The sequence below is a fragment of the Lolium rigidum genome, chromosome 7 (genome assembly GCF_022539505.1).
Source record: "Lolium rigidum isolate FL_2022 chromosome 7, APGP_CSIRO_Lrig_0.1, whole genome shotgun sequence".
Taxonomy (NCBI): Eukaryota; Viridiplantae; Streptophyta; class Magnoliopsida; order Poales; family Poaceae; genus Lolium; species Lolium rigidum.
Genome location: NC_061514.1, coordinates 26,944,292 through 26,960,386, shown reverse-complemented (window position 1 = coordinate 26,960,386; position 16,095 = coordinate 26,944,292). Strand labels below are relative to the sequence as shown.

The 16,095-nt window shown below is 48.5% G+C and overlaps 2 protein-coding genes and 2 long non-coding RNA genes across 4 annotated transcripts; 2 read left to right on the top strand and 2 right to left on the bottom strand.

The window, feature by feature from the left end:
• The first annotated feature begins 439 nt into the window (after positions 1 to 439).
• Positions 440 to 2,289, top strand: LOC124670226. Its single transcript, XR_006992443.1, has 3 exons — positions 440 to 614; positions 1,208 to 1,332; positions 1,937 to 2,289. It is a non-coding gene; the product is annotated as an uncharacterized LOC124670226 (long non-coding RNA).
• A 3,404-nt stretch (positions 2,290 to 5,693) lies between these two features.
• LOC124679476 lies at positions 5,694 to 6,705 on the top strand. The gene is made up of 3 exons (XR_006994990.1): positions 5,694 to 5,944; positions 6,057 to 6,194; positions 6,639 to 6,705. It is a non-coding gene; the product is annotated as an uncharacterized LOC124679476 (long non-coding RNA).
• A 4,751-nt stretch (positions 6,706 to 11,456) lies between these two features.
• Positions 11,457 to 13,086, bottom strand: LOC124671070 (probable polyol transporter 4). Its single transcript, XM_047207507.1, has 2 exons — positions 12,906 to 13,086; positions 11,457 to 12,817 (listed from the first exon to the last, which is right to left on the bottom strand). The coding sequence occupies exons 1-2, from the start codon at positions 13,084 to 13,086 to the stop codon at positions 11,457 to 11,459; spliced, it is 1,542 nt and encodes a 513-aa protein (XP_047063463.1).
• Positions 13,087 to 14,197: 1,111 nt separating this feature from the next.
• LOC124676558 (putative E3 ubiquitin-protein ligase SINA-like 9) lies at positions 14,198 to 15,716 on the bottom strand. Its single transcript, XM_047212601.1, has 2 exons — positions 15,410 to 15,716; positions 14,198 to 15,277 (listed from the first exon to the last, which is right to left on the bottom strand). Exons 1-2 carry the CDS (start codon positions 15,623 to 15,625, stop codon positions 14,600 to 14,602), a joined length of 894 nt encoding a protein of 297 aa, XP_047068557.1. The 5' UTR covers positions 15,626 to 15,716; the 3' UTR covers positions 14,198 to 14,599.
• Positions 15,717 to 16,095: the final 379 nt, after the last annotated feature.

The window sequence follows — 16,095 nt, the reverse complement described above, 5'->3', positions numbered from 1 at the left end:
TCCGTCTTGCTCAACCCCGCTCCCGTGCAGAAAATGAAGAGGAGGAGGGCAAGACCGGCCTCCCCAGCTCCTGTCCCTGTTTCGTCGCCGGCACAGGCAGGGACAGGCCGCGCGCCGGAGCTGCTGCAGCTGGGCGTCTGGACAGCGACGAGGGCGCGCGAGGTGATCGACGACGTCTGGACATGGCCAACCAGAAGGAGGAGCTGTTCCAGATCGATCTATACCAGGAGGAGGTGCAGCTGAAGGATTCAGGCCGTTCCTGGTCATGGCCGCCTCCAAGTCGAGTTCCTCGGTAAGTTAATCATTCTTTTCTTCCTATGCTAGTTCTTCCAAAAAAAAACCCATGCTATGCTCCAAGAACGTGTTGCTACACTACTAATGCCATTTGCAATTTTTTGTTCTGTTGTCTACTGCTCACCAGATGGTGTGTAGATGTCTGAAGAAGAGCTGGCCTGCTGGAAGGAGGATGTGCCCCAGTTCGATCCGAATTCATAAACAGTTCATCGTCGAGCAGCCCAAGGCAGAGGCAAACCATTGCCCCACTTGCGTTGTCCGTGTCGGCGCCCTTGGAGAAGGCTTTGGTTCGAAATCTGCAGCCTTGTGCATGATCTGTGGTATGGCTTCATCACTTGATTTGCCCCCTGTTTTGCTCTGGTCCGTTGTAGGCTATTTATGGTGTGTAGCTAGATAGGTATGTATTTGTAGCTAGATAGGTATCTATGATGTGACGATGAGCAGTCTTGTCTTGATGGAATGATGATTATTATTTGGTAATTGATAAGCTAAGCAATACAACCTTTGTTTAATGTAAAAAATGGCTTTGCTTTTCTGCAGTCTGCACTTGCTATTTGCTAAGGATATTGACATGTACCAGTAGCAGTTCAGTCCATCTATGCATACATCGGTCCTGCTTTCTCCTGGACAATCATGGTCAACAATGTTTGACATGCCTTGTGCAAAATATTGGAGCAACTCGATATGTCTGTTCCTACTAAGTGCAGCTGCAATATTATAGCTTGTTCTAAAAAAATATCATATTATTGCTTATGAGAGTTGTGTGATTTTTATAATACCGCCTTCTGTACATGTGCAGTTAGAGAAACTGAGAAGAAACATGTGCTATCTTGTAGCTCTCCATGTTTGTAGCTTTTGAATATGCCAAATGGGAATGTTTTGTTCTAATCATTCTCTTTGTTTGTCATCACAGTAAGGTGCACCTCGCTGCGTTCTCCGATAAATTTGTGATTTTTGTCTTCCCTGCAATTGTTGCTGCGGAGAAAGGTTCGAGCTTGTTTGAACCTGACCGTTGCTGGGTTGGAGTGTTTTGTTACGGTAACCCCAAGTTTGAGCTTACGTTAATCTTTTCTGAAAAAGATCAAGTGCTGGTTAGATGTATGCTTATGCTTAATTATGGTAGCTGATGATCTTCTTATAGATGGACATGGTATATTAAAATCTCATTTCATTTGTAAAAAAAGGGACAACTATCCCTTTGGTGTATGCTAAATTAACCCTGGGAGTTTAGCTAGCTTGCAAATTAGGAGTGACAAAATTCTGGATACTAATTCAAGAGTACCTTGTATGTTCTTGAACTGCTGCACCGTAGGTGTATGCTATACATACTGTCATATTCAGATGCTGATGCTCTTATTTTAAGTAGCTGAGACATGAGATGATTGTAATTCCATTCAATTATGCACACAGGTTTCCTTATTCTGAATATGAATATAGTTCTTCTCTCTTTGTAACAATGAAAATGCCAAACACGGTTAGAACCTGATTCTTTTTTGTCTTTCATGTATAGGCTGGGGTTAAATGAGCCTTAAATCCTTGCTATTTACATTGGCTTGACAATTAAAGTAGGCACCTGTTTTGTTTCTCGAATTCTGGTCTAGATGTGCAAGTAAAGTAACAAGGTCATGGTAAAAAATTTCAGTTGTTGAAGGATAACCAGGAAGAGGACATCCAGGTTAGCAGGCAGACCTCTAGCAGTAGCCTGGTGCACCAAGAAGAAGACCCATATGTACGCATGCTGCAGCCTTGGTCGTGCCTGCCAGGCGAGATCTCAGATCCGAGAGAATTTTTGTAATCCATGTTTTGTTGTAATGGTTAACCATCAGTGTCTGTCCAAGAACCTAAACTTATTTGATGCAGTGTGTGTGTGGATCTGCTGGCTTTACCTTCGACGTGCTCGCTATGCTGGTCGAGTTTGAGTCTTAAAATGCTTAGATATGCTGGCCTGTGCAAATTTGTTTCTCACCGTTTTGCTGTGTGATGTGGATGTTTCAGAAAGAAGGGAGGTCATGCCAATTTTTGCTGATGCTCTTGCCCATTAGTTGGCTGGACTATCTTTTCTTATAGGAGAGAAAATTCTCAGATTTTCCAAGAGGAACATATTGTCGTGAAGCTTAATTGGCAAAGTGATCTAAGCTTCATTGATATCTTGATTGGGACGTGAAGCCAGCCTTTGGTTCACAGAATAATTTTGGATGTTTTGGTACACATGGGTAGCAGTTGGCCGAATAGGAGCGAGCTGGACAAAGAATAGGTGCGAGCTGTACATGTATTGTAATAGTATTTAGTGGAGCTTGATATCGTTCATGATCTGCTGGCTGCTACTATACTGTTTTTTCTACATATCTGGATATGAGTATGACCCAGCCTTTGGTTCAAACAAAAACTAGTGATGCTTTGCTGCAAGCAACGGACCAGTTTCAGCTGGACATGTGAGTTTGAGGCAGCTAGCTTTGCTAGTTTTGTACGTTATCTAGCTCCAGTTCCAGCATGTACAAGGAAATCTCAGAGAAAGAGACTCGTCTCTCTGGAAAATTCTAGAATAGAGAGAGAACAAATACCTCATTGTACAATCCCTCAACATCTGAAAGAACAGATGCTGCTTCATTTGCCTGACACTCTAGAAGGTTTCGGGTCGTAATGTAAACCTTGACATTCATTGTGCACTCTCACTGTTATGTTTCTTGAATTGTGGTCTGGATGTGCTAGTAAGCTAACAGGCCATGGTAAAAATTTGAACACCATTGCTTGATTTAAAGTTGCATCGGTTAATTAGCTCAAGCAAATGCGCAGATTGTTGGGCGGGAAGACCACGCGAGTACATAGCTGCCAAAATTTGGGCGGGGACTCAAAATTTGGACGGGAGTAGCCCCGGAACCTACCGGCAGCGTCGTGGCCTCCCCATGACACGGGCGCGGGATAGCGTGGGTAATCTCCGGACAGCCCGAAGCCCGAGGCTGGCCACGAGATGAGGGGCATGAGGTAGTAGCGCTGCGACGAGTCGGAAAGGAACGCGACGTGTAGGCACATCCGTGCGTCGGTAAAGGGCGTGCGCCCCAAAGTTAGCGCGTCAAATGATATTCTCCACGCGGTGAACACAGTCTCGGAGGAAGCCTCGCGGAGAGGCGGCGCTTTGAACGACATGCTGTAGCGTACTTGTCGGGACGTAAATAGGCTCGAAAATCTCGAGATAAAAATCCGGTCACTATTTTTGTGTAGCCCAACTTGCTGGGCAGTTTCGGAGGCCGAGAATGCCTCTTTTCGGTCGGGGGAGTTTTTCGACGCACCCTGGTGTCCGGCTTCACCGTAGTGCAAACAAAATCTCCCAGTGTGTTAGATCGTTGAGTTCCATAAAATCGCAAGTCCGGTCGCTCGGGTGAAAACCCACCTACTCGAGGCGGTTCCGACTCCTGGTCACACACACCCAATTCAATCTGGTACAAAGCTAAGTTAAGTTGCAAACCTCGTTGGACTCATCCATTTTGGGACTAGCTAGCACTAACTGATAGAGCTAGCTATCGTAATTAGAGTTTAGACAAACACATACTAGGGCATGGACGGCAGTTAAAAAGGCCTACTAACACATGGACTAGTCATCACACGCATCGTAAGTGAAAACGATTAGAAAACCTAAAATGCGAATGTCGTCCATGTATGCATCGGTCTATTTAAGCAAGTTGCATGCTACGTCGGGTGTATGGATACATGAAAGGGAGGAACAAGATGGAGTTGAGCGCTACGTCATACTGCATGGCTTTCACGGCAAGAAGCTGACATTTATTGGCATGCGTGTATTTCTTATTCATCTTGGTAGATCTCAACTATGTGTTCTTATTTAATAAGTTTACATCACCTAGATACTGCTTGCCTCTCGTAGACTCATATGGGTCGTCGGCGGTGCCACCACTGACTTCTGATCCTCGTGGTCGTGGTAGTGGAGGTCGAGTTTATGGTTAGCAAGGTGATATGGTTCTAGTGACCATTGCACTCATGGGCGACCTTGTGTCATAAGTTGGAATTTTTGGTAAATGATAAGTTAATTGACCCCTAATTATTTTGTTTATTTATTTATCTTTGCTTATAAAATTGAATGTTAATACCTACATTTAACAAAATTAGGCTGAAGTCAATAAAGTGAAAAGCTTTCGCCTAATCACCAACAAGACGTATCTATGGAGCTAAACAAAAGTTGTTGAACTGATGTATTGTAGGAATAGAAGTAAATCAATCTTTTCTTGGATCTTTCAAACTGAAAGAAGTAGATGCATGAATGTAATTATTGAGGGAGATAACATGGCGTTATATCGCTTTTCATGGAGATTTTAGAATAGAAGAACAACGTCCCCAAAGAGAAGGACATGAGAAGAAAGAGTTTTTGGGACCCCGCTGCTGTGGGGAAAGTACACAAAGTGAGATTTAGGATCCCGCTCGCGGTTGTACTTTCATAGAAAAATCAAGCGGGAAACTTGTGAAAATTTGAGATCAGCGGGAGCTTTTCGATTCGAGTTGCGAGGCAAAGAGTTGGGCGGAGCGGGAGTCAGACGAAACGCACATACAATACGTAATTTGGAGTCAAACGAAACAAACCTCTCTACCTACCGCCCGCATCCTCTCCTTTCCCAAATTCCCCAACCAAGAAATCCCCTTTCTCCTCGCCGCTTCCTTCCCGCCGGCCACCTCGCCGTCACTGCTGCCCCAGGACCCAGCCTCGCCGCCACTCCTCCTACCACACCACCTTCCACTTCTCCCCCAGTCCCCGCGCCGCCCCCCCGCGAAACCCTAGAGGAGCGGCCATTGGTCCGGTAACGGCACCCGCCGATGACGGCGACCGGAGCAAGGAGAGTCCCTCGTCCGGATGGCGTCAGGGCCCAAGCAGCAGCATGCCTCCTCCACGGCGTCCGCGTCGAGCTCGCCAGCTTGGTAAGCACACGATCTCCACTCTCCGCCTCCATAGCTCGATTCCATCTTGCTGAAGGTCGTTCCACTGCAGATAAGGAGGAGGTGATGTCCGGCCGACCCAGCTCATGCTAGTCTGTGCTCGCCGGCACGGCAAGGACAAGGAGCTGCTGGCCAGATCGATCCCGACCACCACGACACCCACCACCCTGAAGGTCCTCTCTTTTTACCCCTCTTCCTGCCGTGGTCTAGATTGTTTCCCCACGATTGATTGGTCTCGTAGGCTGCACAGTACCTTGCATCGAGCTAATCTAGCTAGCGTGCTGTTACTTGTACTTTGGCCTAGTTGGTAGTAGTATTTGCGTTCTTGCTGTTGGGTTATTGGGACCTACTAATGTTCAACATGTATGCATGGGCAGATCGATGGGATAATACCCAAGTGAGTGGCCATGGAGCCAAACCTGGCATCTTCACTGCCTGCAGCTCCGGCCTACCCCCGCCGCCCTACCTTGACCTCCCGCACATGGTGGCTGCCTGCCGCTGCTCCAGGCCTCCAAACGGAGCAGAACACAACCCTTCTTCCCCGACATGTAGCTCTTGCCTTGCATTGCCCAAACTTGCAGCTTGCTGAGATGTGAACCGTAGCACCTCTCCTGCTCATCCCCGGCAGGCTGCTCATCTTGGACAAGGGCGAGGTGGCAGATCTGCTGCTAACGCTTCTCTGCCCTGACGATAACCGGGGCGATGAAAGATGGTGAGCACAAGCCCCCCTTCACCTCAAACCCGTTCCACTTTCGCAGAATGAATCCTGCAGATTTTATTTACTGCGATAACCCTGGTTATTGCTTTGCATGATGGCGGTACAGCGCCGATGGTGAGGATGGGCAACAATGGTTTCAGGAGCCACGCCTTCCCTTCTGCCACCATTTACTGTAAAATCGGAGCTGTTTTGGCTGCTGCTGCCCATTGTGCATCACAATAGACAGTCACGTGCATACATACAGGTTTGTACCTGAAGCTCAACTGCTGGGTTTGCTTGGGTATTGATCCTCAAGATCGACCTTTCTGTTGTACTTGGTAAATATGGTATCTCGCAAGATAATAGCTCTTCTTTACTGGTGGGTTTTATTCATTCTGTAGTTTACGAATATGTGGTGCTTTTCTGGCACTGGAATGTGCTGTTGATTGTGTAGTTGAATCACTTGGTTCCCATGATACAGAGATGCATTTTGCATTTCCTATAAATTTTCGGTGCTACAGTTATATATCACCTATGCTATTTTAGTTCAGAAATATGCTCCATGGACTATTTTAACTTGAGTTTAATTATAAATGTTCTATCCTTGGTTGCTATGTTTCACCTTCCATGCATATTGTTCTTTTAATCTTCAGTAGCATTGATCTGTACTGGTTTGCACAGTATTAACTTTGTACATTTATTTCGCAAGGCCGGAGCACGGAGTGGCTGGAGCTAGGCGAAGGGAGCAGCGCCGCTTTACCTACTGTGGCAGTGGTGGCTTGTCAGGTGATTCCCTCAGTTCCCTTTTTGTGTTGTTTCTGCCGTCGATGGTGCATTCTGGTGTGCATCGACATTTGTTTCTTTTGGGTTCTGCGGAAATTCTCGATGATGTTTGTATGAGAATTTTTTATTCAAGTTATTCTGATGCAGTGGTGGGACTCTGCAGGTGAGACCAATTCGTCGATCTCCTGCACAGATTTGTAGCTGCAGGGATTCTTTTGGGAGAAAGAAATGCATCTCCTTGTCACGTTTTAGTTGCACATCGATGCTAATCAGTTGCATGTGAACCCTCTGTACATATATAGTTTTGGAAATTGAGAATAGACATTTTTAGTTGTTAACTTGCTGTACTTATCTGAAACCTAAATGCAGGAGCTAACCAGTTAACTAAAAATGAAATGTTCAGTAGTTGTTTCTGTGCGATTGGGTTCTAGCTGTAACACGGCAGGAGCTAGCTTTTGTTCAGTATGTGACCCAAACAATGATCACCTTTGTTAATCCGTACATACATGGTATCATTTGCGAAATATGGTGCCGTCGTAATTTAAATGGGAAGTAAAAACACAATGACGTACTGGTTGCTTGTTGAATTTCGTCACCAGATTTTATTCTGGCTAGTTAGTTTGCAGGAAGACACTTCATCATCTATTTTGGGACAAATATTAAAAATCTCACATGCATTTGTTTGTAATGCAATGCATCGTCGTGTTTTCTTTTCCCCAAAAAAGTTCACCTTTTCGGGAACACTTTAAGGTGACTGTTATATCTACCATTGAGTTATGCTTTGGTGCATCCTGTTCAATGGCATCATTTTCCTTAGTCAATCTGGTGTTATTTTCCATGAACGGATGCTAGTTCTTAGTTCTGACACTATTTGAACATATGTAGTGTTGATATGTTTTTGAGAATTTCGAATTAATTGCTTCCATGCTTGCCATTCCCCCCTCATGTTCTTTGTACGTACTGAAATTATAGGAATGTTACTGATTTCTGACTCGATTTGGCAGGAAGGCTTTTGTGGCCAGTTGCACCATATGTCTAATGAGTTCTGCAGCATGTTGCTGGTGTCACCGGAGAGGACACCGTCATATTTGCCAACATCGAAATGGTTGTGCGTGTAGGATGAAAAAAGCATGGCCATTTTTTTTGTTGGAGGATAGAGAAAATTGCTGGTCTCTTATGTGCCTTGAGCTGCTTCATTCCGTACGGGCTCTGGCGGCGATCTTCTACCTTTTCTAAGCTTCCAAGTATTGTAATAGTATTTAGAGGAGTTTTGTAAGTTGTATTGGTGTAATCTTCAGCTTGTGTCATTTCTATTTAGTTAAACTGGTTCCCAGCGGTCTAGTTTGTTGTGCTGTGGTCACATTTGTTATTCGTGGTTTGCATCCTTGGGTACAATAAAGGGAGGTTGTGCCAAAATTTTAAGCTTTTTTACTTGTTAAATGAAAATGTTAGACCTCCCTGTTTTCCTTGATATTGTTTATGATCTGCTGCTATACTGCTTTTTCTAGCTATCGAGATTCGAACATGAGCCAGCCTTTGGTTCAAATAAAAGCTCGTGATACTTTGCTACAAGAATGGACCAGTTTCAGCTGCACATGCGTCTGAGGCAGCTAGCTTTGCTAGTTTAGTATGTGATCTAGCTCTAGTTCAAGATAGGACTGAAGAATTCGATAGAAAGGTAGGCAACTCATTCGAAGAAGAACTAAGCTCAGCATCACATGAGATAGATGAAATAGTCTGTTAAGAAAAAAATGATAACAACGAGAAAGCCAAGAAAAACCAAAAGGAAGAAGAAATCTCTGCACACTTGGGAGAGACAAACGTACATAGAGGAGACCTTTATCTCGTGTCCACTTTTTTAGTAACAATCGACCTACCTGAGAGAGGGACCTACCCCGCGACGGACATACGTACTATAGCCGAGGAGCACAAGGTTGAGGGAGGCGAAGACGTATCTAGTGCTATTGCGGCTCTAGCCGGCATGAACGGCCTCGCCGCCATCCTACTCCGACATATCAGAGAGAGAGAGAGGAGAGAGTCGCTTCACCCCCACCCCACCCCACCCCACGCCAAAGTCCAAAGTCACAAGTCACACGCGAAATTCGCACGCGGCTCTAGTCACAACACCCTCTTATATATAGGGCAAGTGAGAGGGTGTGGAGGAAACTCAAGTCTCACTTCTCCTGGTGAGAACACCACACGGATTGGTGACCTGGCGAGGTGAGTTGAGGGCTGTTGGATGAGAGAGTAACATGCGGTTCAGATTAGCTAGGGGTGGCGTGATCCATGGGGTAGTGGTTTCTCTTATATGATTGGTGCAGGACTATATGAGTGGTGCAGGATGACTCACGAAAAGAAAAAGGAAGAGAGGCTCACATTGTCCGTAGTCAGATTTGCAGATTCCAGCTGATGTCTCCATTCCAGGATGCTTGTTATTTAGCAACTGTATGTCCCAGATCGATCCATCTATGTAAGGCAGGACACTCCAAAGATGCGCTTCATGTATTCTTCATCCTTCTGGGCTTCCGAAACTTCGAGTCCATGGGCCTTCTGCTCCAATATAGACCAGGGGTATATATGCGACATGATTCTTAGGCATACCTATGTCACGCCGCGCTTCCTAAGACGCGGAGGCATCAAATCGACAGCAGGAGAAGCCATCAATCTCCTCCGCAACCGCCGGCCGCTGCTGCCAATGTCTTCCGCCAACTTCTTGACCGCACGGTCAAATCTCCATGGCGCCGCCTCTCCCTTTGTTATGGCGCAGGGAATGGATTTAGTGTTGACAACAGTTGACGGATTCTGCTAGTAGTACATAGTATTTATTCCGAATAAGTGTATGTTTAATTTTTTTATTTTATGTTAAATTTGACTAACTTTAAAAAAAAAATAGTTACATTTATTACATTAAATTAGTATCACTAGATGTTGTGAGCATGCAGATTTGATGATATGCCGAAGTTGCGCTATCGTCGAGCTCAGGATTTTGAACCGTCGGGTTCTTGTTGTGTGACACTAGGTTTAGTGCACGCGCATTGTGCGTACGATAGGTGACACCGTCGCCGTCGTATAGATCGGCGAGGACCCCCCCCCCCGCTAGTAGTGGAGTTTGTTGTGCTGGTGAAGTCGAAGTTGGTGAACCTCTCGAAGTCACTATCTTGGGATAGATCGGTTTTCGTGATCGACCCGAAAGTCACCCCACCGAAAAGATCGGCGCTTTTTCCGCTGTTAGCGGGCCTGGTGATGTGTGGTGGCGAGACCTCTTCGTCGCCTGACTCGACAGATGACGCTGATGACCCCGAGTAATCGGGCTCGGCCACCGACGGTCCCGAAAAAATCGGTGCCAAAAAACGGTGTGATCTCTCTTTCCTGACGAGAAAGCGGAAGCTCCCGAACGTCATCTCCATTGCTTCTTCCAGGTTGGCAGTTCGTCCGACGCCGCCGGGGGTCAGAGCCGGCGGCGCGACGAGGCGCCGGCGATGGCTGCTCCGTCCGACGGTGGGGAACGAGCTGCCAGCGGTTCTCCGGTCTAGCTTAAGAATAATTAATTAGCGAACTTGTTGCTTCTCTCTATGATATTCTCTAAAGACATATATCAGAGCGGCAATATGTGAGTTTTCCTGAAAAAGTTTCCCTTGTTGGCGCCTAAGAAAATAAGATGCAGTACATTTGTAGCTTAGTTTCGATTGCATTTGGACAAAATAAAATTAAAATAAGAACTGTTTCGGTAACTTACGTCGTGTGACAATTTATAGACAATTGTGTTTTTGAGCTGGGATGGATCATGAGCACGAACAAGATGTTTTTGATGGATGTGCTGCAAGTATACTCATAGATCAAGCCAGTTAAATTTGCACTAGAGCAAGCAAGTTATTTTTTCTAAAAAAATGCATTTACAGCTAGGATACTTGGATCATCAATATCACTAGAGTTATCATAAAATATAATTTAATAATATATAGTTCATGCGTTCTATATTCGGTTATCACCGGATGTGTCTATATATATAATATATTTAGATACAGATCCTAGTTTGTAACTAGAACAACTCACGCAATTCAGCCTTGGTTGTAACTCGACCAGCAGGGGTAAAAAAAAGTGCAAATTGATGCAGATGGGTAACTGCAATTTGCGAGAATACCTGTAAACAAAGGGATTATTAAATAAATACAACAATAGACGGCCTGCTTGTCAGGGAGTACCGAAGTAGAGTTCTGGTATGGATTTAGAGCTAACTACACTTAAAAAATTTGGAACTGTTCGGAGATATACCAGGGAAGCTGATAATGCAGAACTGTTCAGACATCGGAGATAACTGCAAGATTTGTAACTGGAAGAGGTCAGGCAATTCAGCAATGGTTGTAACTGAGCAGCACGGATAAAATATTAGAAAGTGCAAATCTTGCAGTGGATTGGATGCAGATGTATAACTGCAGTTTGCACAGAAAGAATCCCCTTTTACTAAATGTATTGCAAAATCTAACAACGAAAAAATCCCAATTATTTGGGTTACGGTGTCAACTCCACGCAGAAAAAATAATGTGGTGTCAACCGTTGGCTTTGATCAAAAGGAAGGCTTGCCTGCAAATTCAGCAAATCTCAGCTTTCTCTGGACAGCTCAGAACAGTACGATTCAAAATGGCACAAAATTTTCATTCCCGGCGCTGCTTGTGGCTGTGTCAAACAGAAAAACTGTGCCGCCCCCAACTCCGACCCCAATGCAGTGTGCCAGGCAGATAGATTCTCATCGCTTGTGCACCAGATGTTCCCCGTCGGCGAGCTCCACCTCGCCGCCGCCACCGATGTCGCTAGCAAACAACGACTCGATCTGCTCGAGCGACTTGCCGCTGGTCTCCGGCACGAACATGTGCACGAACGCCACAGAGAGCGCGGAGACGGCCGCGAACGCCGTGAAGGCGCCCGCGACGGACACGGCGCGGCAGATGGAGAGGAACGACATGGCCACGGCGCCACTGGTCAGCCTGTTCATCGCCAGGCCGGTGGCCACCGCCTGCGCGCGCAACCTCAGCGGGTAGATCTCGGAGCTCAGCACCATGTTGACGGGTCCGATCCCCACCGAGAAGAAGGCCACGAAGCCACACACCGTCAGGATGGCTAGCCCGATCGCCACGCCGCTCGGCAGCATGCCTCGCGCGAGTAGGGAGAGCGCCCCGGCGAGCGTGGCCAGGCACCCTGTGATGCCGATCGTGCTGACGTAGAGCAGGGGTTTCCTCCCAACGTTGTCCACCAGAGCGATGGCGATCACAATGAACACCGTCTTGGAGAGCCCGACCGCAACAGTGGCGGCAAGCAGCTGGCCCTCCGAGGTGATGCCAGCGTCCCGGAATATGGTCGGGCTGTAGTAGACCAGCGCGTCGATGCCAGTGGCCTGCTGAAAGAACATCACACCCAGCCCGGCCACCAGCATCCGGAGGACCACCGGTGATGGCCTCATGAGCTCCCGCCACACCGCCTTGTCGGCAGCCGTGGCACGCGCTGACTCCTCGATCTCGCCGAGCCTCTCTTCTGCCTCTTCCTCGGTCTCCGTGACCTTGAGGAGCACGGCGCGCGCATCGCCTGTGCGCCCCTGCATGACCAGCCACCGCGGAGACTCTGGGATCACAGTGAGCACGAACGCAATGGAGATTGAAGGGAGGATGCCAGCAGCGAGCATGACACGCCAGTTGATGTGGTCCGGGAGGCCTGCGAAGGCGAGGTTGGAGACGTAACCGAGGAGGATGCCGAGGCTTATGAATATCTCCGGGAAGGAGGCAAACGAGCCCCGCAGCGACGCCGGGGAAATCTCGGAGATGTACACCGGGGCGACCATGAGGCCGAACCCGATGCCGACCCCGGCGAGCAGCCTCCCAGCCATGAGCACCGCGAAGGACGAAGCGAGCGTCATCACGGCGGCACCCACCTGGAAGATAGCAGCCGCGAGGCCGATGGTCCATTTCCGGCCGATGGCGTCGGAGGTCCTGCCAGCGGCGAGGCTGCCGAGCAGGGAGATGAAGCTGAGGCAGCCCACGAGCACCTCCTGCTGCACCTCGTTGATGTGGAGGTCCTTCTGAATGAAGATGATGCAGCCGCTCATCACACCAACGTCTGCAGGCACAGCAACAAATCAAATGTTTTTGCCAAAAAATCTGCATCAAGAAACGTCATTGAGCAGAGACAGAGATGTTCATCGTACCGTAACCAAGAAGGACGTGGTTGAGGGAAGCGAAGACAGAGCAGAAGAACACATATTTCCTTGCCTCCCCGCGAACAGGGACACTGCGGCCACCGCCAGCGTCTTCCACCCCTTCCTGATCCTGTGGCAGAACGTCGTCCATGCGGACGTACCTGCTCTTCCTCCCCAAGAACCCCGGCATGCCGCCACCACCATTGGCCACCCCGCTGGCGCCGGGAAGCCCCATGGATGAGGTTCCAAGATTCAGTATGGACCGAGAATGAGGAGAGCACCGGCAGTGGATCTGAGGGAGCTAGGAGAAGAAGACTGCAAAGAAGGAGAAACCGAGGAATTTCATATTCAAAGGCTACTTGTTTAAGAACCAAGTTGGCAACGGAGGAGCTTTTATATGGTTCCGGTTCTTTTCAGTGCACGCGATCTGGTCAGCAGAGTGGACCAAAGGAATCTTCACAAATTTTGGGACTTTCTTCAGTTCTCGTACCGTATAAATAGAATAAGACTGATCATTGTTCAAGAGTTGGTATGAACTTGTACTGCTGTACAGCTGAATGAACATGTAACAGCACAGCTCCCTAACAGTACATATTCATAATTTTACTATGAGGCAAAAAACATAGATCTAACAGCACAAAAATCAAGTTCCATTGGTTAGGAACTTGTGAAATCTATTAGCAGAAAAAACTAGCACCCACTTGGCAGATGCCAATCCTAAAACCCAGCTCATACTGATAGTAAGACCATTAAAAATCAGCTAACAGTGCAATCAAAATGCCAATAATGACACAAATCGTTCAAGAGAAAAATCCTTGAAAGACCAAGCAGTCCAATATGAATTCAGTAAACCTCAGCATTCAGCAATGAACTGAGACTAAGACTGATCATTGTTCAGGGGTTGGTATGAACTTGTAGTGCTACAGCTGAAGGAACATGTAACAGCACACAGCTCCCTAACAATACATGTTCAGAATTTTACTATGAGGCAAAGAACATAGCTCTAACAGCACAAAAATCAAGATCCATCGGTTAGGAACTGGTGAAATCTATTACTCTATCAGAAAAAAACTAGCACATACTTGGCAGATGTCAACCTAGAACCCTGCTAGAACTGATAGTAACACCATTAAAAACCAGCTAACAATGCAATCAAAATGACAATAATGGCACAAATCGTTCAACAGAAAAATCCTCACAATATGAATTCAGTAAACCTCGGGATCAAGCAATGAACTGAAAACTCTTAGATGAAAATCTGAACTGCAACCAGTATGACAAATAGCATCTAGTCACACGCATAGTCATCAAGATCGTCACATTCACAAATGCACCACATCTGGTGGGGAAGGTATCTGCTCATACAAGAGTTGATGAAAAGGAAACCTTACCTGAGGATTCTTCTTATCCAATTTTCTCTTTCACCTAAAAAAAACTATATCTAGATATGAGCAATGCACTGAATGCCCATGATTCACATCTCAATTACCAGAAGGTCCATCGACGACTAAGTTGTTCATTCCAAAAAAAAAATGGACTAAGCAGATGCAATCATCAAGAAGCACGGCATTCATGTTTCCTCGGCTGTAGACTTAACTCTGGTACACCCTCATCAGGTATTAATCCGGGAATCAGATAGCATAGAACCCTTAAACCATGTAATGATGTAACCAAGAAGGTGTAAATTGAGCGCGTAGCTTGAGCTAATCACTGGTTGCACCTGCCGCCGCCGCCTTGTTGATGCACACCTCCACAACGCTGCCACTCCCATTGCCGGGCAGCTTGTCAGGGACGAGCAGGAACACGTCGCTCCCCTCCCCGATGCCGTACCGCAGCGACGTGTTCCACACAGTTGACTGCATCTGCAGCCGGTGCTGTCCACCCGCCGGTACCTTGAGCTCGTAGGTGAACTCCTCCTTGCAAGCGTTGTCAGGGCGGATGCAGATCATGGAGAGCGCGGTGCCGTACCCCTCGCGGGAGGCAAGGATGTGGAAGAGCTCGCCGTAGTCGTCGCAGCGGAAGACGGCCGGGCTGTGGACGGGGGCCTCGAAGCTCTCGCCGTAGCGGAACCCGACGACGTCCCAGCGGTGGAGGGTGGCGAGGTGGGACTCGAGCTCGTAGGTCTGGCCGGCGAAGCCGCAGAGAGGCACGGGGCAGAAGCAGGGCTCGTGGTGGCAGGACCGCTCGTGCTCGCGCATCTGGTGGTGCAGCAGGAACGCGTCGCAGCCGTACTGCTGGTTGCGGCAGGAGAAGCTGATGCCGTAGAGGAACTCCTCGACAGCGAGGCTGCGGGTGCAGCCGGTGGCAAGGCAGTAGCTGCAGAGCGTCTGCCCCGAGGTATCGTCGTGGCACCTCGCGCAGGTGAGGTGCCCGCTGAAGCACTGCAAGGATGCCACTTGGTGATCAGGAACAACAAGGCCAGGTGATCAGAGATGATGAAACAAACAGTTGCTCGAGGTGATCTGAGATGATGAAACATGAGGTTGCTCGAATTGGATGGATGTTCTTGTCACCTGGTAGACCGGCGAGGAGAGCATGTTGTGGCAGCCGCGGCAGGTGAAGAGGCGGTCGTAGTCACTGATGCGGACGCTGTACTCGCCGTACCCACGGTCGGCGTTGATCTCTCTGTACGCGTGCGGCCTCCAGACACGCCCATGCCCGTCAGTCTCTTCCGACAGGTGGCTGTAGCTGCGGCTGCGGCTACGGCTGCGGCTGGGTCTGGGGCTCATGTCGAAATCATCACGGTCGCTGGACTCCCTCCGCGGCGGTGGCGCCGGCAGTGGCGTCCTCCGCGGGGCCGGCGGTGGCGTCCTCCGCGCCGCCGTCGGTGGGGTCCGCGAGGGCGAGGGCGCCAGGTAAGCCGGCGACCGCGAGGGCGAGGGAGCCATGGACCGCGACTTGGAGGGGGGAGGCGAGGGCGAGAGGGAAGGATGGCGGCTACTCCTCGCGCGCTTGGGGCTGACCTCCGCGTCGGCCAGCGGCGTCCCGGCGCGCTTCGCTGCGGTTCCACTGGTGGTGCTCATCCCAGGCGCCGCCGTGCTGGGAGCGCAGCAGATTAAAACTTGGATCAACACCCTCCAGGAATCGAGCTGAGGGACTCGGAGTAAAGTAGGTTACCTGGGTTCGAAGACGACGGATCAGGCGGCGGCGGCGGCGGCAACCAGTAGTCGGAGGAGGAGGGCGGCGAGGAGCAGGGCGC